We start from the raw sequence: 19,567 nt of genomic DNA, 5'->3' as shown, positions 1-19,567 counted from the left end.
TTAAATTTACTATTACCTTCAATTTTCTACATATTTACTGCAAGTCCATGAAAAAAATTCGAGAAAAATAAGGCAAATAGGAACGAAGGTTGCAAATTGAATAAAGAAGTGACACAATCGACAAGGATACTGCCGCTGATACTTCCGGCCAAAAAAAAGAAGAAAAAAGAATGAAAATGGTAAAATGGCATAACTGCAGCTAGTCTGTGTGCGAAAGATTTTTCCACACAGTTGTGCGCCGATTTTCCCCAGATTTCCTCTCGCTTTCCACCTTGCCGCCCTCCTGCACCCTCAGCCACCCACGTATTGCCTATAACAAGCCGCCAATTACGATAGAAATCTAGAGAATGTGCAAAATCGAGCAAAAAATTTGCGACTATAAGGCGAAAACAAATTTACATGCAAATCCATTTTAGCCATGGCAAGGACACGCCAGGAGCCAAAATGGCGACACGCTCCCTGTCTGTGTGACTGCCAGTGTGTGTGTGTGTGTGTGTGTGTGTGTGTGTGTGTGTGTCTAAGTGTGTGTGTGTGTGTGTGTATTTCAGCCAACAAATTATCTCAATTTAGCATAATATATACTGAACTGCATTGAACCTTTGCCAGACGACAGGAGCAGCATAAAAAAGAAAGTAGTTGGCAAGGGAAAGGAATGGAAAAGCCGGTGGAAAGCGGAAAAGCTGGGCCAAGAATGGTGGGTGCAGCCGGTTGAATCCCCCAGAATGTTGGCAATTAGAGCTGAACGGACCTCGTGATTGCAATTACGAGCTCAATAATGTTCAATTGGCCAACAGAGTGGCTTAAACAAATGTTATTTTCACTCTTATGATACGAAAGTTGTCAAAAAGATAGCAATATTTCTGATTTCAATTGGAAAGAATCTATCAAATGTTGTTTAATTAAATCAAATTTAAAAAGTGCACAAATTGATGAATTTCGTTCAAAAGTGGAAACAAATATTTTGCCTTTAATTAAATGAAGCAAGTTTCTCGATGACAAATATTTGTGTTTTTCTATCAAATGACAAATTTCATACATAAATGCATGTTCGCTGTTCATAATTGAATTCACTTGCCATTCAATGGCAATATGCAGCATCTAGTGATTTATTGGCCAAATTCGCGTATTTAATAAAGTGTTTTTCGTGTTTGCATTTGTGTCACGACTGCAGCATCGAGTTTTGCGGGAAAATGTCGCGGCTTTGGCGCCGTTTCATGAGCTAAGAAATTGAATTTCAAGTCCTTGTCGTCCTGCCACTGACTTATGGCTGCCCCATTCTCCCTGGCTGACTCACCTGGCTGTCGTGGGCATCCATTTCATGCATGGCGGTCTGACATTCCATTCTATTCGATTCCATTCAATTCGATGCCACCAAGGCAGCCGTTGCTCCACCATTCGATATCAGTCAAACTAATGGCGCTTGATTCTGTCTATTGAAAAGTCCCATTGCTGTCTTGAAAAATTTTCGGTGCTGTGTGTGTGTGTGTGTGTGGTGGCAAATTGCAAACTTTCCTTTTGCCTCGCTGCATTTCGCTGACATTGAAAAAGGTGCACAAGACGCAGGAAAAGTCGATGCAGCTGGCTAAAAAATGGGACAAATTTGCCAGTGTCTTCGAGTCCTTTGAAATGGTGTCTAAAAGTATGCCACATTTTAATTTGTATGCCTGGCTTACTGCATTTCGCTCGACACTTAAACTTAACTTAAATCTTCTTGATTTCCATGTTGCAATTGCAATTGCAATCTGGGGAAATTGCGGCACAGTTTTGCGATCTTGCCAAATTGCTAAACCAATTATGCCTGTCCAATCGACTGGGTGCCTTCAATTATCACAAATTGAATCCCGCTTTACAACGTATCCTAATCCGGCAAATAGAATATATTGCTGCCAAAGGTGTTGTCCTGCCAAAAGGATTCACTTTCAATTTAAGTCCTTCTCTCTTGCTTTCTCTTTCTTTTTTTTTTCCTTCTTCCCCCAGAGCTTTTTCAATTTACTAACGGAAATCCAGGCAGTAAAGCGCATTCAATCAACTGCTCCTAACTTTGTTGTGAGGTGGGATTGGAGATTGGTCGATGGGCTTGGCTGGAACCGGAGGCTGGGGATGGCCGGCATTAAATTTATATGTCAATAAATCTCGAGGAGCAAAAGCCAAACGGCAAGTCATTGGCTTCGCCGGCTGTGCGAGCAGTGCAGCCTGCCATTCTCGCCGGGCAAAACTTATTAGCCGGCGCGTTTAAGGCCATTAAACCAAGTCAGGTGGCGTGGGGTCGTGCCACATACATGGCCATAAATCAGAGGGCCGACATGGCCAGCTATGGCCCACAGGTTGGAGCATGGGGCATCATGGGGCATGGGGCAGTTTGGTGGTCCAGTGACAGTTTCCCGATACAAAGGATTAACATAACAGCTCAATAACACGCAAGTACTGTCTTAAGTTGACAAATTCTAATGGAAATTCTTGCCAAATTTGATTGACTTCGCTTTCAATGGGAAAAGACATTTAATTAATTCATTTGGGGAAAACTTAGCAGTTTATAGTTGTAATTTATTCAAAACTAGGCTTGCAACTAAAAGCATAAAATTATATTTTTTTATGAAAAATTCCAAAAATTTTTTTTTTCAAATTTTGAGTTCTAATTTATTGGGAATTTCATTACGAGCTCAATAAGGTATAACATTCCTTATTTGGATTAGTTTTGCCGTTTTTGTGGCAAAAACACTGATTTTTGTTCTTGAAAAATTCAAAACATGAAAATTTCGCAAGAAAATGTTGTTTTTGACTTATAACTCGGTCAAAATGAGTCGCACAATTGAAAAAGACACTGTTTTATAAAGCGAACAACCAAGGCTAACAAGCCAATAAACTTTTTGGAAGATATTGAAAAAATAATTTTTTTTAAATTTTTTGCATTTTGTAATCAAAAATTTGGTTCTTAAATTTTACAAAAAATGGCAAAAAAATAGAGTTTCCATTTTTGTACACATTTCAATTAGAAATTTTATTACAAGCTCATCGAGGTATAACATTCCATATTCATACTAATATTTTCAAAGTTGTGGCCAAAAAACTGAATATTTTATGACCGAAATTCCAAAAACCGATTTTCCTTACATTTTGAAACTTTTTAATGGGCATTTTAATCATAACTTGGTTCAAAATGATCATAAAGTTGAACAAATAACAGTTTTGAGCAGCTAATTACCAATGCTAACCATTTCTATCACTTTTTAACAGATTTAAAAAATTAAATTTTTTGATAATTTTTCACACTTTTTTAAGGGGTAACATCATTAAAATTTGCGAAAAATGGTCAAAATTTAAAGTGTCCATTTTTGAATGCCAAACGATTGGAAATTCATTTACGAGCTCAACAAGGTATGACAATCCACATTTCGACCATTTTTGGGAGCACTTTTCGCATAACTCCTCGTTGGTAACTAAGCTTCACTACAATGCCACTTCAAGTTTGTTTCAATTTGCAGATGCATTTCGAGTGCGCTTAACCGCAATATTCCTTCGATTCGGTCACAATTCCACTTCGTCCTTGGCTTTTCACTTTTCCGCTGGCACAGCAAGCGCCAGGCTAATCGCACACATGTAAGCATATTTCTCAAGCTTTTCCGGCCACTCATGTGTGTGCATCATACTCGTACAGTTCATTTTCCGAGTGCGTATGCGTAATAATTCGTCACTGGTTTTTGTGGCTTGTTGTGTGTGTGTGTATTGTTGTTTGTTGCCTGTTGTATTTGCCGGCGTTTAAGCGTTTGTGATTAATCAGACAGCCAGTTTGCCAGCCACTGACCCACTTCACACCCATGGCCACTTTTCGGCGAGTTACGCTCTTGTTGGCATAAATCTCAGACAACGCGTCGTATGAGCGATGTCAAATGCAGGCGCAGTGACTGCGAAGTGGCAGTGCCTCCTGCCCCTTTTGCTGGAGCATCATTAATAATACTTTTTAGTTTGCAAATACGCATGTGTGTGTGTGGGTGCCTTTCTTCCTTTTTGCTGGCTAACAAATTGCCCGGCTCAGGGCACAACAAAATTGCAATTAATCAAGCAGACAAAAATCTGCCGCAAGTCCTGGGGCCAACTTACCACATATAACATCCAAGCCAACATATGATTTTGTGGCCTGACTAATCAATGATTGAGCGAGCATTCATTCATTTCTGGTCATCGAAGTCATGGCCTGATTATCCGCTCAGGACTCGGGCGAAATGGCTAGGAAAAGAAGGAAGCATAATATACGTATAAAGTACGACCCAAGAAATTAAATTATTTGTTAGTCAGGAAAAACGGAGATAAGAGGACCAGGAAGAAGATCTAAAAAAGAGGCTGACAGCAAGGATTGCTCACATCGAAACACTGCGAGAAAGTAGAGTGTGCATTGCAGGCAATAGCGAAAAAAACAAAAATCCATACTCTGAATATCTTAGAGATGTGCATTTCAATTAGTTGACTTTAAATCGTTGCATTTTTTAAGCTAGCAATTTTAGCTGTAGTAATTTTTCTAAGTGCATATCCCATATTAATGTGTGTTTGGTTGTGTGTGATGGCTTCGTTCGTCTGGCTGGGCAACAAGTGAAAATCCATTTGTTAGAGGAAATCGTGCAAAAAGCTTAAATACGAAGCTTAAACATAAGTAGCAACGAATGCCGCACGCACACACACACACACACTCACCCCCTGAAATACATGCGCACATAAGTATATGTATATGTATATGCATATGTGAAGCAGGCCAAAAACTAAATGAAGCTGCCGCCGTTTTGCCATCTTTAAAGGGATACTCTAACTTTCAATGAGTTCGTTGAATATTGTTAGGCATTTGTGGTAAAAATATTAAATGTTCTTATCAGTCAAACCGCTATCAAAGTTTATAGCATACAAATGATATTGAACGATATAAGATCATGAATATAATATCTTTATAAGCATTATTTAGCAATCTGTGCCTTTGTTGCTGTGGCTACTTTTGCGATTGGCTTTGAACGATTAATTTCGCGTTTATGATGCGTTATTAACTTTACAACAAAGCTGATTGGATATAACAAAAATTGAGATTAAAACGATAAACGGCATCAGCTCTATGCTACTATCGAAGTTATCGATGAAATATAACGATGATATTGCAACTCGATGGTTTCTGTTTTTTTGATTTCTTGGAAGAGCATCCTGTTATCCTTGTTCTGAGAATTAGATTTCTCTTTCAACCTTTTTGTGCTCCCTCCCCTTTCTTCGCATTCTCCCACGTCGGCTTTTGTTGCTGTTTTTGTTGGGACCTCGTCTTAGCTTTTAACGTGTTTTACCGTTCGTTTCTTTTTGCGCATAAAATGAGCAGGTAACAGGCTTGTGTGTGTGCGTGCACGGTTGAACTCCCATGGGTAAATTTTCGTATTTAAAATATATGACCAAGACATTTTCAAACATTATTTTTTAATTTTATTCCTTTTTCTTTTTTTTTTGCCTTTCTCGTTCTCCTCAGCCTGCTTTGCAAACTTTTTGCGCACTTTTGCTTGCCGCAAATCAATTTGCCAGGACGAGGAATAAGTGGAGCGAAGTGGGGCTGAAAAGAAAGGAAGCGGAAAGGATTGCCGAGTAGACTTTGTTAGGGGAGTTACCCCGAATTTATGCTGCATCCACCCGGAGAAGACGAACGCCTTTTTCCGGGGGCTTTGAGTCTGCAGTGGAGCGTATGGAAATGCATTAAGTTCCGAGATGACTGCACGTTTTGGGATTTGCGAATGGGATTATCCTGGCACGAAAAGAGATCTTTATACTTATAAATGCTGCTGCATATTTATGGCAACTGAATATACCCGATAATGCTCAAAGTGGGGCAATGATGTCGACTCCGGAACCCAGTCAAGTACTTTGTGGCCCAGATTGTGGCCTAAATTAGCCGCTGGATGGAGTCTGCCACCTATTTTCATGGCTGACGAATAACTTTGGATAGCAGTTGGTGCAAAAAATGCACAAAATATAAAGGCAAACCAGACAAAGATAGCTTTGGCTGTTAGTTTGGCATATTTTCCATGAAGTTTCGAATCAAATTTATCGTAATTAGCTTAGCTGTTGCCTATCCAACTAGAATTTAATTCAGCACCAAATAAATGCCTAAATCATTTAGCAAAACATTTCGTTATCTTGTCGACAAGTGTTATTCGCCACAATAGCTACAGGTAATTGCAGATAACATCGAAATGTGGAGATAACATTTTAGACAGCTATATAAATGTTCTGATAACTCGACATCAAATCGAAAATGTCAATGGAAGTGTACGATAAAAGTGGATCAATTTGGATATGTCCTTTAGATACAGAGCACTCAGCAAGTTTCATTCGAACATTTATGACCAACACGTTTTAATAATAAATGCCATAAGAAAAGAAACCTGCCTATGGCATAAAAGAAAATCAAATGAAACCCAAATACCCTAACTACTAACATGGGCATTTATTTTTTGCCAATTGTGGTAATGGATGGTAAACATTTAATGGTCGCAAATAAAAATCAATGTTGTAGTAAAAGTCGAGAGAAATCAATTGATAAAGAAGTCGGCCATATAGTATAGTGTCGGACGGAGAGAACATCGGACTTGGATAGTCTGGGGTGTGGCGATAAGACTGCCGGCAAAATAGTTGGCCCAAGCGCAGCCAGTCCAATGTACATCGCAGCGAACCCACTAATCACGCTCACGGTTAGCGGACATGACTCCCGGAATAGAACAAAGCCAGAATAACCCATAAAAAACCTTTGGAAATTAGCGATTCAACCAATCTGGAGCTGGCCATTTGGGCTTTTTCTGACTTTTTAAGGCGAAAATGTCACATCTTGATTACTTTCTAGCTAAATGGAGTTGGAAAAATGTAATTCTTAAGAAAAGGAAATAGGAAAAAAGGCAAAATACATATCTATACCCTAATCTCTGTGATATTTACTTAAGTTTTTGGTTCATCTTTAAACTTATTACTACTGGCATTGCATTTAGAATATTGGCAGCACTGAAAAGAGCGAACCATTCGATGTTCGTAGACCAGACCGCAAGATAAGATTAAGTAGTTCCCGGTAAATGGTTACCACTTCGGTGGGCCACTATAAAAGCCTCGATGCCTGAAGCTGTGCCAGTCATTAGCGATTCTCAGGCTCCATACGAAATGTCGAATACCTGGTGGAGGCTTTCGGTAGTGCTACTAATCCTAGGGCTAATGCCTGGCATGAGTCAGCAGGTGGGGTTTCTAATTGGCAATTGGCAATTGGTGGATTGGTTTTGATGGTTACCGCAATTTTCAGGCGGCCCTGGCCGAATCGGATTACTATACGGCCGGAGTGGTGGAGTTCCAACAGTCGATCTTCAGTCTGTCGGCCTGGTCGGACTCCCTCGCTGGCTATGTGGAGATCATAAACTCTGAGAACGCCAATGCCACCGACATCATTGTGTTTCCCGAGAGCACCCTGAACTCAGCGGGTTCCACGACCTTTGTGCCCAACCCCGAGGATCAGATAAACCCCTGTTTGAGTGACCCCAATGCCACCTACTATGAGGAGTTCCTGGTGACCCTGTCGTGTGCGGCACGCAATGCCAGCAAATACATTGTGATCAATCTCACCGAGAAGCAGAAGTGCGAGGATGTTCCCGAGGATACGAGGCCATGTGCCTCCAACGGACTGAATGTCTTCAACACCAATGTGGTGTTCGATCGTCAGGGAGTGGTGGTGTCCAGGTACCGAAAGGTTCATCTGTATGGCGAAGCGAAGAACAGCACTTTTCTGCCCGAGCTGAGCACCTTCGAGACGGACTTCGGGGTCACCTTCGGTCACTTCATCTGCTTCGACATCCTGTTCTACACTCCCGCCCACCAACTCATCGTGGAGCAGGGTATCACGGACTTCGTGTATCCGGCCATGTGGTTCTCCCAACTGCCCTTCCTCACGGGTAAGACACAGACATGGGCGATAAGGAAAGTGGGGGCTAGTTCATTGACATGTGTCTCTTATCGCCGCCAATGGATTGCTAATTGATGGCTCTCGCAACCTCTCGAGATGGAGTGCCTGGAACCGATTATGCGTCGGTATCAGGCTGTAAAAACTAAAATGCCGCTAATGGCAGGTGATTAAGCAGCACAGCAATGGCTTGTAATTATAAACTAGGTCTTATCGCAGAAGCTACATATTAGAGACCCGAATGAGTAGGCCAAAAGTAAGCGTCTAATTTGCACATCAGAAGCTTTATCTTTTTATGCTTGCCACGCGAATTCTTCAGAACACTAAAACGCATAGTAATATAGTTATAGTAATATTTGTAATATCTTTTTTTCCACAGCTGTTCAGACGCAACAAGGTTGGGCCTATGCCAACGATGTGAATCTCCTGGCGTCTGGAGCCAGTCGTCCCTCCATTGGAAATAGTGGATCGGGCATTTATCACGGACGTTCCGGCACTTTGACCAGTGTTATGCGCCAGGACTCCGGCGAGAGGGCCATCTATGTGGCCCAGGTGCCCAAGTACACTCGCAGTAGATCCCAACAGAAACGTGTGAGGAGGAGCCCACAGGAGATCAAGCCCCGCCAGGTGGCCTCAAGCTCAAGTTTCTACATGAAACGCGATTACGTGGAGAACTACGAGTCTGAGTTGCTCAAGCTGGACGAGGGAACTAGTGGATCTATCAATAGAACCATCTGCCAGGGCAGCTTTTGCTGTAACTTCGACATAGCCTGGAGATCCTTGGGGACAGCGGCGGAGAATGGTAGCTACTATAGCTATCGATTGGGAACCTACGATGGCTGGCGCAACGAGAACAATGTGGATGCCAACTACATACGTAATTGTGCGTTGTTCACCTGTTCTGGGGACTCCATCGATGATTGTGGCAAGCTACTGCCCACCGAGGGTGAGCTTCAGCAGTCGCGAGTGACTTTCACGCGCCTGGCGATCGGGGTCACCTATCCAGAGTCACGGGAGTTCCTGCTGTTTCCCGACACCCTGCTGGATAGTTTGCTGCCCCTGGAACCCAGCCAGTTTGAATGGTCTCAGCAGAAGCCCACGGAAGATAGGTGAGTTATCAAAAATGAAGTATTCAAAGTTAGACTTATATTATATTGTGGGTTTTCCATGATCCTTAGCTATGTCCAGGAAGTTCGCTTTGCTCTGAAGGAATCCCAGGAGCTGAGCAATCTGTTGACCTTTGGCATCTATGGAAATTACTACGACAATGAGTGTACATTTGGTGTTGGCACCGAGGAGGAGCAGCAGGACTGTGGCTATAGAAGCGGATCCGCCGGACTGAGAATCCTTGGGAGTTGGCTAACAATGCCGCTGATTATACTGGCTATTGCCAGGACAATGAGTTCATAAGATCAAAGTGTAAATCCAAACGAGTGTCTTAGGCATTTTATACAAACATCGTAGGGTCCACATGATGTTGGATTCTTATTTTTTTTTTACTTCTAATGCTCGATATTAACAGTATTTATATTAAACAGTCAAAGATAAAAAATGCTCTCCACTTGTTGATAATTATTTATTTATTTCCTTTGTTAGCATTGCCTTTTGGGTATGCAACAAATATTTGAACAACTTAGTGAAGACTTGTGTCCCACTTGTTTTAGATTATTTATCATTTGTGAAATGCTTGGCTAATTTAAGTGCAACTTTTCACTTGAGCAAATAATGAAATAGATAGCAATGTGGGAAAAGTTGGTAAAGTTAATTAAATGAATTTTATGGAATTTTGCTGCTTATTTTTATCTTAATTAAAAAATTCCAGTTTAGTATTATAAAAAGCCATATGCTCTGCTCCCAAATCATCAGTTATTCTTCAAAAAAGAGTTGGAAATCATCAAGCTTTAGAAAATGACTTGGATATGGACACTTCTTCTGCTGGGATTCGTAACGGCTCAAGGACCATCTGATGTAAATATTATTTAAACTTTAAGGGTTCAAGTAAATTAAAATATTTTCAACAGGAAATTGCCGAAATCGATGCAGAAGTGACACAGAAACTAAAAAGTTTTTTGGAGAACTTCAGCGGTTACTGGAAGGATAACACGGAGTTTCTCAACTGGATTGCAAAAATCCGTTTGGCATTAAATAATAATAGCACCGATCTAGCATATAAGTTCGAGTTAAGATATGGCTTTGAAAGTTACAATAAGGAACGTTTGATTTTGGAGCAACAGATTTTGGATCGCGTAGAGGATCTGGATAGCATTATTCCGCATCAAAAACATGCAAAATGCTTGAATTTCTATGTTGAACAAAGGAATGCTCTCAAAACGGCTCTTAAGCAATCGAATTCTAAGAAAATCGAAAGATTTGCCGAAAACTCGCCATCTTGTCCATACTATTCTTTTGATGCCAACGAATTTCAAAATAATTTAACCAATGAAGCACAAGGCATTAATAACTCGGTTTAAAAATCACATATTTAGTAGGTTTAATCTGATATATTGCTGATTGAATATATTTTGTGCAGAAAAGATGGGCGTTGAAAATTTTTGATGTAAACTGGGCATTTTAATATTAAACAATACGATTTAGAAATGGCAAAAAGTGTGTTTCAGTATAAAACTGTCTTTTTTTGAAATTTTATACTATTAATTTATGTAAGATAGTATTTTGCACTTCAGCCATCAGAAAGTCACGTGTCATCGATGATAAGTGGGTTACCTAGTTGATAACACCAGTTCATTAAATTGATATATACTTGTAGGCTTAATTTTAAGTGCAACTGACTAGTTCAAATCATTTGATTTGCAAAACATGTGCTCCTTTTGGTCTCTTTACATATCTCCATGGTATTTAGAAAATATGAATTTCATGCTTACAAATTTTTCTAGCTTAGTTCCTTCATAAATCAAATCTTAGCATTTATTGTTGTCTTTTTAGTTAGTTTGAGTGCCAAACTTAATCGTCAAAGTCCAGACAGCATTTGTTTTTGACATGTTTTTAGGCAGATAAGATTAACACGTTTCTTTTGGAAATTGCTATAAAAACCTCAAAGTTTGGTAATTGGTAAGTCATTTGCCAATTAGAACTGGGCAAAGAACATGGCTAAGAATTATTGGGGGTTTTCCCTTTTCTGTTTAGCCCTTGGATTAATGCTGAATTTGAGTCAGCAGGTGGGTGCGCTATGAACTGAATCTATATGGAAATGAACTCACCTTTGGAATTTCAGGCCTCACTTTTCAGCAGAGATTTCTATACAGCTGGTGTGGTGGAGTTTAAGCCATCCAATGATTTGTCCGACAATCTAGCCGGCTATTTGGAGATAATCCACTCGCAGAATGCCACTTCTACGGACATCATTGTCTTTCCCGAGAGCACCCTGAACTCAGCGGGTTCCACGACCTTTGTGCCCAACCCCGAGGATCAGATTATCCCCTGTTTGAGTGACCCCAATGCCACCTACTATGAGGAGTTCCTGGTGACCCTGTCGTGTGCGGCCCGCAATGCCAGCAAATACATTGTGATCAATCTCACCGAGAAGCAGAAGTGCGAGGATGTTCCCGAGGATACGAGGCCATGTGCCTCCAACGGACTGAATGTCTTCAACACCAATGTGGTGTTCGATCGTCAGGGAGTGGTGGTGTCCAGGTACCGAAAGGTTCATCTCTATGGTGAGCCCAAGAATAGCACTTTTCTGCCCGAGCTGAGCACCTTCGAGACGGACTTCGGGGTCACCTTCGGTCACTTCATCTGCTTCGACATCCTCTTCTACACCCCTGCTCATCAGCTGGTGGATCAGGGAGTCACGGACTTTGTCTACCCGGCCATGTGGTTCTCGCAACTGCCCTTCCTCACAGGTGAGTCGAGAAAGGGGTGAAAAGTGGGTCAGTTCACTGACATGGGCCCGTTAACTGGGTCGAGTGATTGCTAATTGATGGCTCTCACGAAACCCTTGAGATAAAGTGTCCTCCATGCGGAATGTTCAAGTGGTTAATGCTTGCAATCTGCTCTTGGAAAATTTAAACCTGTGGCCAATTCAATGGTGATAATTTGTACTTAATAGTTAATGGTATTTTCTCTTCAAAAGCTGTTCAGATCCAACTGGGTTGGTCCTATGCCAACAATGTGAATTTGTTGGCTGCTGGAGCAAGTGATCCCATTGTGGGAAATAGTGGATCGGGCATTTATCACGGACGCAGTGGCTCACTAAGGAGCGTGATGCGGCAGGAGTCCGGTGAGAGGAGTATATATGTGGCCCGGGTACCCAAATACAGGGCCAAAAGGCGGATGAAGCGGGATCTCAATCGTCAAGTGGCCACCAGTTCAAGTTTCAACATCAAACGGGATTATCTGGAGAACTTCACCAGCGAGGAGCTGAAAATCGACGATGGAAAGACCGGTAATCTCAGCCAGAATCTGTGTCACGGCGGCTTCTGTTGCCACTTCGATTTGGCCTGGAGATCCTTGCGGAAACCCGCGAGGAACACCAGTCACTACAGCTATCGAGTGGGCATCTATGAGGGTTGGCGCAATGAGAAGAGGCTGGATGTCAACTATATTCGCAACTGTGGCTTGTTCACCTGCTCTGGGGATTCGATAGACGATTGTGGTCAGCTGCTGCCTGACCTTCACAGGCCATTGGTGACCTTCACCCATCTGGAGATTAGGGTCACATATCCGCAGTCGCGGAAGTTCCTCCTGTTTCCCGATACTCTGCTCGATAATCTTCTGCCTCTGGAGCCCAAACAATTCGAGTGGTCACAAAAACGGATCTCCGAGGAGAGGTGAGTTGGGATCTTAAAAAAATATAAACCAACTAATTATATATCCCTTACAGCCAACAAGTGCGATTGGCCCTAAGGAAATCCCTGGAAGTCAAGCACCTCTTGACCTTTGGCATTTATGGAAATTACTACAATAATGAGTGCACTTATGGCGTGGGAACAACAGAAGAGCAACTGGAATGCGGCTATAAAAATCCGAAAATATAAAAGATGCATCTATAAATATAAAATATAGTTTGTAGGCATCTGCCAAGCTAATGAATATTTTCCAACATAGCCCAAAATTCTACTTTAGTTGCTCAAAAATCGTTGCACGCACAAATCTGCTGACTTGACCATACTGATTACCGATTAAAGCGATTAGATAGTAAATCAGGCGAGACTTGATATGCCGTGGGAAATATAAATACATATATATATATATATTTGTGTATACAAAGCTAGTATGATAGGCGGAAAACCGGTTGGGATTAGTCGGTTTGCGATCGTTGAACTATAAACACCATGGCTGCACTCCTCCGTCGATTTCTCTGGCTGATCAGTGTTGCCTTCGTTTTGACTGATGATAATTCCGATGAGAATGCATTCTATATAGCTGGTGTAGTGGAATATAGGCCAACGTTCATGGGCGGCACTTCAGAACAGCTGTTGCAGGCGAATCTGGCTGGTTATCTGGAGATCATGGCATCTGGCAATGGCACCACGGACATCATAGTCTTTCCGGAGGCCACTCTAAATAGTGTGGTTACCCTGACTGCGGTGCCGAAATTTACGGAGCAGAGTTTGTGTGAAGAACAGGTTGGTGATGATCCGGAAATAGCACCATTCCTCAGATCTTTGGCCTGTGCTGCCAGGCAATATAGCACCTATTTGGTGGTCAATGTCAAGGAGCGAGCTGTGGAGCAGTGTACTTCGGATGAGACATGTTCCAGTCGTGGCTATTCGATTCACAATACCAACGTAGTGTTCGATAGACAAGGAGCGGTGATATCGCGCTACAGGAAATGGAATCTTTACTTGGAACCATCCACCAATCGAACTGAATCCCCTGAAATAGCCACCTTTACGACGGATTTCAATGTGACCTTCGGTCATTTCATCTGCTTCGATATGCTCTTCTATACGCCCGCTCAGGATTTGGTTGAGCAACTGGGCATCCGCCATGTGATTGTCACCAAAATGTTCAACTCGGAGCTGCCTTTCCTCACAGGTAGATAATATTAATATATAATTTAATAGAATTATATGAATCGCTTTCTTGGCAGCCTCCCAATTCCAACAGGGCTGGGCGTGGGCCAATCGGGTGAACCTCCTGGCCTCCGGAGGAAGTCTTCCGCAGGGTGGAATGAGTGGCAGTGGAATTTACGCGGGTCAACAGGGCGCTCTGGCACGACTCATGATCACGGATGAGCTGGAGGGTCAGAGGAGGTTGCTCCTGGCTAAAGTGCCCCTCAATCCCGAGGAGCCGATAGCCACGGATGAGATCTTGGAACCCGAAAACACGACTCCTGTAAAACTAAAACTACTGCAGCAACCGGAACTTAAGAACTTTACCACCTGGGAGTTGCCCATGGTCCGGGGCAGTTCGGTGGACAAGAGAATATGCCAGGAGGACTTGTGCTGCGAGTTCCGGGTCACTTGGACCCTGGAGGACACCCAACCGGAATATAACTACCGATTGGGGGTTTGGGTGGGCCAGAGGCGGTACGAGGAGGAGCAGTACAGTGCCATCCGGCTGTGTGGCCTGTTCGCCTGCAAAGGTGCCAATGTAGAGAGTTGCGGCCTGGTCAGCGAGGAGGAGGTACACCTGCAGGACCACCGAGTGGTGTTCACCGACCTGCGGATCCTTGGCGAGTTTGTACGTAGGCCACGACGTCTCATATTGCCCAGCACCCTCAGCTCCTCCAGTTTCTATGCTCTGCAACCATCCCAATTAGCGTGGTCCATGGAGGAATTGGTTAATGTAACGCGGATTAAGATGGAGCTGCGACAACCGCACAGCCAGCTAATGACCTTCGCCATATATGGCAACTATTTCGATGAGTATGCGAATGGTGGAGCTGGAAGATTGGGAAACCAGCTGTTTTTCCTAATCACGCCGCTAATTATGATGCATCTATTTCGGGAGTAGGGCGATCCACACTGCACACATAACTTAGTTGATTACTATTTTATTTTGTTAGCTATTTTTATGCCAGTCCAAGTTTTCAAATTAAGAAATTTTCCATTTTTTTTTAGAAATATTTGAAATTATTATTATTTAAAATGGTTTCGAATGGTGGAAAGCCACTAAATAAACTGATTCAGAAATGCGTAATTTTCGTTGAGCTGTTGCAAAACTATTGAAATCAAACAAGTCTATTAATTGCCAGTCGTTTTTCGCAAATTCGCTTTAATATTCATTCATAAATCAAAAAGATATGCATAAAAATGTTGATTTATTCGCGAGGCTGTCAAAACGATTAGTTTCGTTTTGTCGCCTGGCAACTCATTAAAATCAATGCGTGCATGCATAAGTGTGAGTGAGTGTGCTTGTGTGTGAGTATGAGAGTGTATGTGTGTGTGTACTGCATTTGCTGCGGGCTGCACTTTATATTTGCCATTGTTTGTGTAGTTGCCCTTAAGCTGGCACATTGTAATTAAGTGTCGCTCAAACAGAAGCACACTGTGAAAAAAAGCTGTATTTTACGATATAAATGTGTTAAATATGTGAAAATATTGGTATTACCTTAAAGTCGATAAACTAATATTAAATAAATATAGATTTTCTATAAAATTGAAATGTAAAGTATTTTCTGTCTGGCAATTTAAACAAATTTCGTAAGTATTATTTTTAAATCCATTTCATTGCCCTTTTAAAAACTAACTGCTTCAAAAGGTTGCCTACTTTTTTTCGGTGCATTGGACCGCATCATTTTGTCTATTTGGCTGCCTACTTTATGGAAATGAAGGCATCGGCAATGAAATGGTGTCAAGTTCATGTCATTAAGGTGTGATTAACAAAAATTAGTAGCTGCTTAACGGGACCAACGGCAATCCACCCCGAAAATCCCTCCTCAACTAACCAAAAAACAAAAAAACAATAAGGAAAAAAGAAGAAAAACAGACGTCTCAGCGAGAGCAACAGTGTGTTGGCTGGAAAGAGCAACAGCTAACGGAAAGGCGACCTCCACCCACTGAATTCAGCAGGTGAAGCAGGAGAAGCAACACATGAAGCTGGCTTCGCTGTTCGCGTCGCTGCCAGCGTCGAAAGTTTTCATTCATTTCAACTGTTGCTTTCCACTTGTTAGCACACGAGGCCGACTGGAAGGCGAAGGGAAGTCCGACTGGAATGGCAGCAGCCTCAGCAGCGCCACGCTCTCCGTGGAAATGCTCCACTGAGAACACCTGAGCACGGTGGGCATTCCGAGCGAGCTAAATAAAATTACGCACAAAAGAGCACACTAAAATAAAAATAAAAATGTATATAATTTTTATCTGTGTTTTTGTAAATTTAGTTAGGTAAATTCAGGATTGCAATATGTAGGTATTAGAATATAAAAGAAGCATATTTGGGTTTCATGTTTTACTTTTCTATCCCACGGTGCGGAGTGCGTGAGCGAGGACGTGTAGAGTTTTCGAATGGCGGCGTGTAGACTGCGTTATATTTGCCTTGAATTATTCAGGCAGATATGTTTTATGGATCAGGGCAAAGGCGCTGCGCTTTTGGACGTCCGCGGTGGAGAAATTGCAATTAACGGGAAAGACTAACGGGGATCCAATGTCAAAAAAGGCAGTTAGTCAGCAAGCGATCGTCGCGGTGTTTGGTCATAGCGAAGTTTTGTTTGTAATCGGCAAATTTTTTGAGTAATGGAGTACAATTCGTTTAGTCTCTTTTAATTAATGTTTTAATAAATATAACCAAGTCAAATAATTACATAGTATGCAGTGCTTTAAAGTCTCCGACGCGTGCGCATAAATAGTTCAATTATTTTGCCATTTTTTGAACATTTTTCAAATATTGCATATTTACTTGCTGTTTCGGTTTATTACAACTTTATGAAGTAGAAGCGTACATACAAATCTTAGACATAAAATGCTAATTAAATCTTTTAATGCTTGATCCCAATTGAACACGTACATCTTTTATGATTATAAAATCTTGGTAATTGTTTTTGTTAATTTGAATATTTTTGAACGTTGCCGAGCTTGAAACTTAGCTTCAGCGAAGCTAGATTGGTGTAATCTCCCCTGGGCTTCCGAGTCCAGTCCGGTGTATCGGTCGTGTCCGTTCGTGTTCGGTCGTGTTCGTGCACGTCGCTGCCAGCGACGTCGCTGCTGCTCTGCCGACTGCGCCGCCGACGCGTTGCGTGCTTTGGCACATTCTGCGGAAGCTTTCGGCGCGTGCAACATCCAAACATCCAGTAGGCGTTCAGCCTCCGAGCGGATAACACTGCGTTGTTGTAGTTCTTGGAGTCCCAGCGATACGATACACACACCACCCACTAGAAACACACACCCAATAAATAAAACACCAGAGGAGCAGCCATACCAAAATCAACACTAAATACCGTTGGCATCCAGATTTCCAAATAATTAAGCTGAATTAGTGCGTGACAAACAGAAAACCAAAGACAGATTTCGAATTTTTTTAAAACTTTTTTTAAGTTTCCAAAAGTTCAGAACTCTCAGAAAGAAAACCAAAAAGTGATTGACGATAAAACAAACGAGAGATCTTTTGAAAATCTTCCAGAATAATGTTTGCATATCGAAAGAACCGCCGTTTTTTGTTTTTAAGCTTACATTCAACAAATAAATAAAAAGTGTTTGCTTTTTTGTATTTGTGCGACAACCGTTTTAAATTTTCTGATCTTTTTTCTGAACGTGTTGTATGAATTTTACTTTATTACCATAAAGTGCTTTTCAATTGTTTTAAAAACCCGAAAATTATCTTGTAAATAAATAACAACTTTGCAATGCGGTTTTCCAATATTTCCATTTTCATTTTTATGATTGCTTCTCAATAAATAAATAATAAACGAGCGTGAATGATTGCTTTACATTTTGCTCGGATGTAATTTAAATTCACATTTACACATTTTTTTGAAAGAGTTCTTGTGTTCGGAATGTGTTTTTCCATCGGTACCCCGAGGTATTTTGGCATCGAACGCCGACGGGCGTTTTACAGCAACAACAATCAACAATCGCGGACTTCCTGGGCGCGCAACTTTTGTTTTGAAATTCTATATAGTTCGATATATGTATATATATATATATGCCGATCTCTATCGCACACGCACACACATGCTCCCTCACACCCCATTAAGAATACCAATGTTTGTTGTTTTTTTTCGGTTATTGTTGTGACTTTGGCAGAGACACCAGATAAAAGACAACATCAAGCTGAATACGAATTGAAAATTCGAAAAAAAAATTCGAAACCGAAATTGAAATTGAAACAAAGCGAAAAGTTATCGGAAAGCAAAGCGGAAAAGGAGAAAATCCAAGGTAAACAACAACCATCAAGTAAAAAAGGCCTTCGCAGCGATAAAAGGTGAGTGAAATAACCAATTTGAAAGAATATCGCGCATACGCAACGTTGCAGGTGGTTTTATTTAAAGTAACATTTTTGCGGAAATGTGCTCTAATTGTTTAGCAAATATTAATGAATCTTATTCTTGGACTTAAGAATTTAATAGGCGAGTTTAAATATAGGCTTCTTCTATTTTTGAAGAGTGAGCAAAAATAGTAGTTTAATCTAAAGTTAATAGAGCCTCAACGAACACGTCAGATAAAAAAAGATAAAAATAGTAACAGGAAGGGAATAAATCACAGAGATGAGACTCCGTGCTGAAATATTTTAAAGCACAGCCTTGGGTTTCCCACTTTTTATCGGGCCTTTAGTATTTTTCTTTGGCTTTTGTTTGTCCGATGCTTTCTTAATGGTTTTCCTTCGTCTTTGTGTGCCATCGAACACACTGTTTACAATTCGATTTTGCATTCTTCTGCCATTCCCATTTCTCACTCACTTCTTGCCCAATTTTTTTCGGAACTTGTCCTCACATTAATTGTTCATTGATGTTTGTTCTCTCATTCTCCAACTGGTTCTTTTTTTTTTTACCCCGTCATTTCCTGTGATTTTGTAATTAAATCGAAACGGAGCTTTCTCGAGGTAACACATTTTCTCTGCGTGTACTTTAAATTTTCATTGACTGAATGGCGAATCAAAGTTGCCAACTGTGCGTATGATTAATATCCTAAGAAATGCGCCAGATTCTTGAGCGAATTATCAAAAGAAAATGCTTTTGGGGGGAAAATTGCGATTGAAGGCGGGATGGGGATGATGCTGAGGCACTGGGTGTATGGGGTTATTGGAAATGTTTTTTCCTTAATTATTGGCCAAACGGCATTAAATTTTCAAGTATTTACTAAAGCTTAACAAAACACAAACAGAGGCGAACACATTTTCCCCGATTTTCCTCGATTTTTCACTAAATAAACGGGCCAACTGAATGCGTGTGTGTGTATGTGTGTGTGCGCGTATCTTTGGCTGTACATAAGATTATCGAGTACTGGAGGCATTTGGCAATTGGCAGCTGTTCGATCTGTATCTGTATCAATAAAATGCCCTCTCTCTTTCCCTCGATTTATTCTCTCCGATTTTCTCATTATTTACTTGTCCGGATTTTGCTAAATGAATTGATTATAAAGCCCATTGGGGGTTGGCACATGTCTACACACATATTTTTATGCACATATCTAAACAATTAGCAAACTGTTTTTGATTTTTTTTTTCCAGTTGAGGTGGTGTGTTTTTTCTTGGATTTTTCCTATTCTTTCAGTAAATTGAATT

The 19,567-nt window shown here is 41.2% G+C and overlaps 5 protein-coding genes across 16 annotated transcripts in view; all 5 read left to right on the top strand.

Annotated features, from left to right (window-relative positions):
* The first annotated feature begins 7,126 nt into the window (after window positions 1-7,126).
* On the top strand, window positions 7,127-9,504 carry LOC6725260 (vanin-like protein 1). The gene is made up of 4 exons (XM_002106246.4): window positions 7,127-7,233; window positions 7,298-7,940; window positions 8,328-9,057; window positions 9,127-9,504. Exons 1-4 carry the CDS (start codon window positions 7,162-7,164, stop codon window positions 9,356-9,358), a joined length of 1,677 nt encoding a protein of 558 aa, XP_002106282.3. The 5' UTR covers window positions 7,127-7,161; the 3' UTR covers window positions 9,359-9,504.
* Window positions 9,505-9,809: 305 nt separating this feature from the next.
* LOC27207774 lies at window positions 9,810-10,528 on the top strand. Its single transcript, XM_016183450.3, has 2 exons — window positions 9,810-9,916; window positions 9,970-10,528. Exons 1-2 carry the CDS (start codon window positions 9,857-9,859, stop codon window positions 10,417-10,419), a joined length of 510 nt encoding a protein of 169 aa, XP_016038266.1. The 5' UTR covers window positions 9,810-9,856; the 3' UTR covers window positions 10,420-10,528.
* Window positions 10,529-11,016: 488 nt separating this feature from the next.
* LOC6725259 (vanin-like protein 2) lies at window positions 11,017-13,129 on the top strand. Its single transcript, XM_002106245.3, has 4 exons — window positions 11,017-11,124; window positions 11,181-11,808; window positions 12,039-12,735; window positions 12,789-13,129. The coding sequence occupies exons 1-4, from the start codon at window positions 11,053-11,055 to the stop codon at window positions 12,940-12,942; spliced, it is 1,551 nt and encodes a 516-aa protein (XP_002106281.1). The 5' UTR covers window positions 11,017-11,052; the 3' UTR covers window positions 12,943-13,129.
* A 76-nt stretch (window positions 13,130-13,205) lies between these two features.
* LOC6725258 (vanin-like protein 3) lies at window positions 13,206-15,483 on the top strand. Its single transcript, XM_002106244.4, has 2 exons — window positions 13,206-13,945; window positions 14,001-15,483. The coding sequence occupies exons 1-2, from the start codon at window positions 13,240-13,242 to the stop codon at window positions 14,864-14,866; spliced, it is 1,572 nt and encodes a 523-aa protein (XP_002106280.1). The 5' UTR covers window positions 13,206-13,239; the 3' UTR covers window positions 14,867-15,483.
* Window positions 15,484-17,103: 1,620 nt separating this feature from the next.
* LOC6725257 (voltage-dependent T-type calcium channel subunit alpha-1G) overlaps window positions 17,104-19,567 on the top strand; it is an 81,876-nt gene continuing 79,412 nt past the window's right edge. For 8 of the 12 annotated variants that reach the window (XM_044923688.1, XM_044923689.1, XM_044923686.1 and 5 more), the window contains exons 1-2: window positions 17,105-17,323; window positions 18,091-18,268. The gene's annotated coding sequence lies outside the window, so the exon portion shown is untranslated. Of the gene's footprint in view, window positions 17,324-18,090; window positions 18,269-19,567 lie in introns of all 12 variants that reach the window. The other 4 variants (XM_044923690.1, XM_044923687.1, XM_039297511.2 and 1 more) reach the window with 3 other exon arrangements.

Source organism: Drosophila simulans, chromosome X (assembly GCF_016746395.2).
Source record: "Drosophila simulans strain w501 chromosome X, Prin_Dsim_3.1, whole genome shotgun sequence".
Taxonomy (NCBI): domain Eukaryota; kingdom Metazoa; phylum Arthropoda; class Insecta; order Diptera; family Drosophilidae; genus Drosophila; species Drosophila simulans.
The sequence above is the reverse complement of the archived record's forward strand: the minus strand, read 5'-3'. Positions and strand labels throughout refer to the sequence as shown.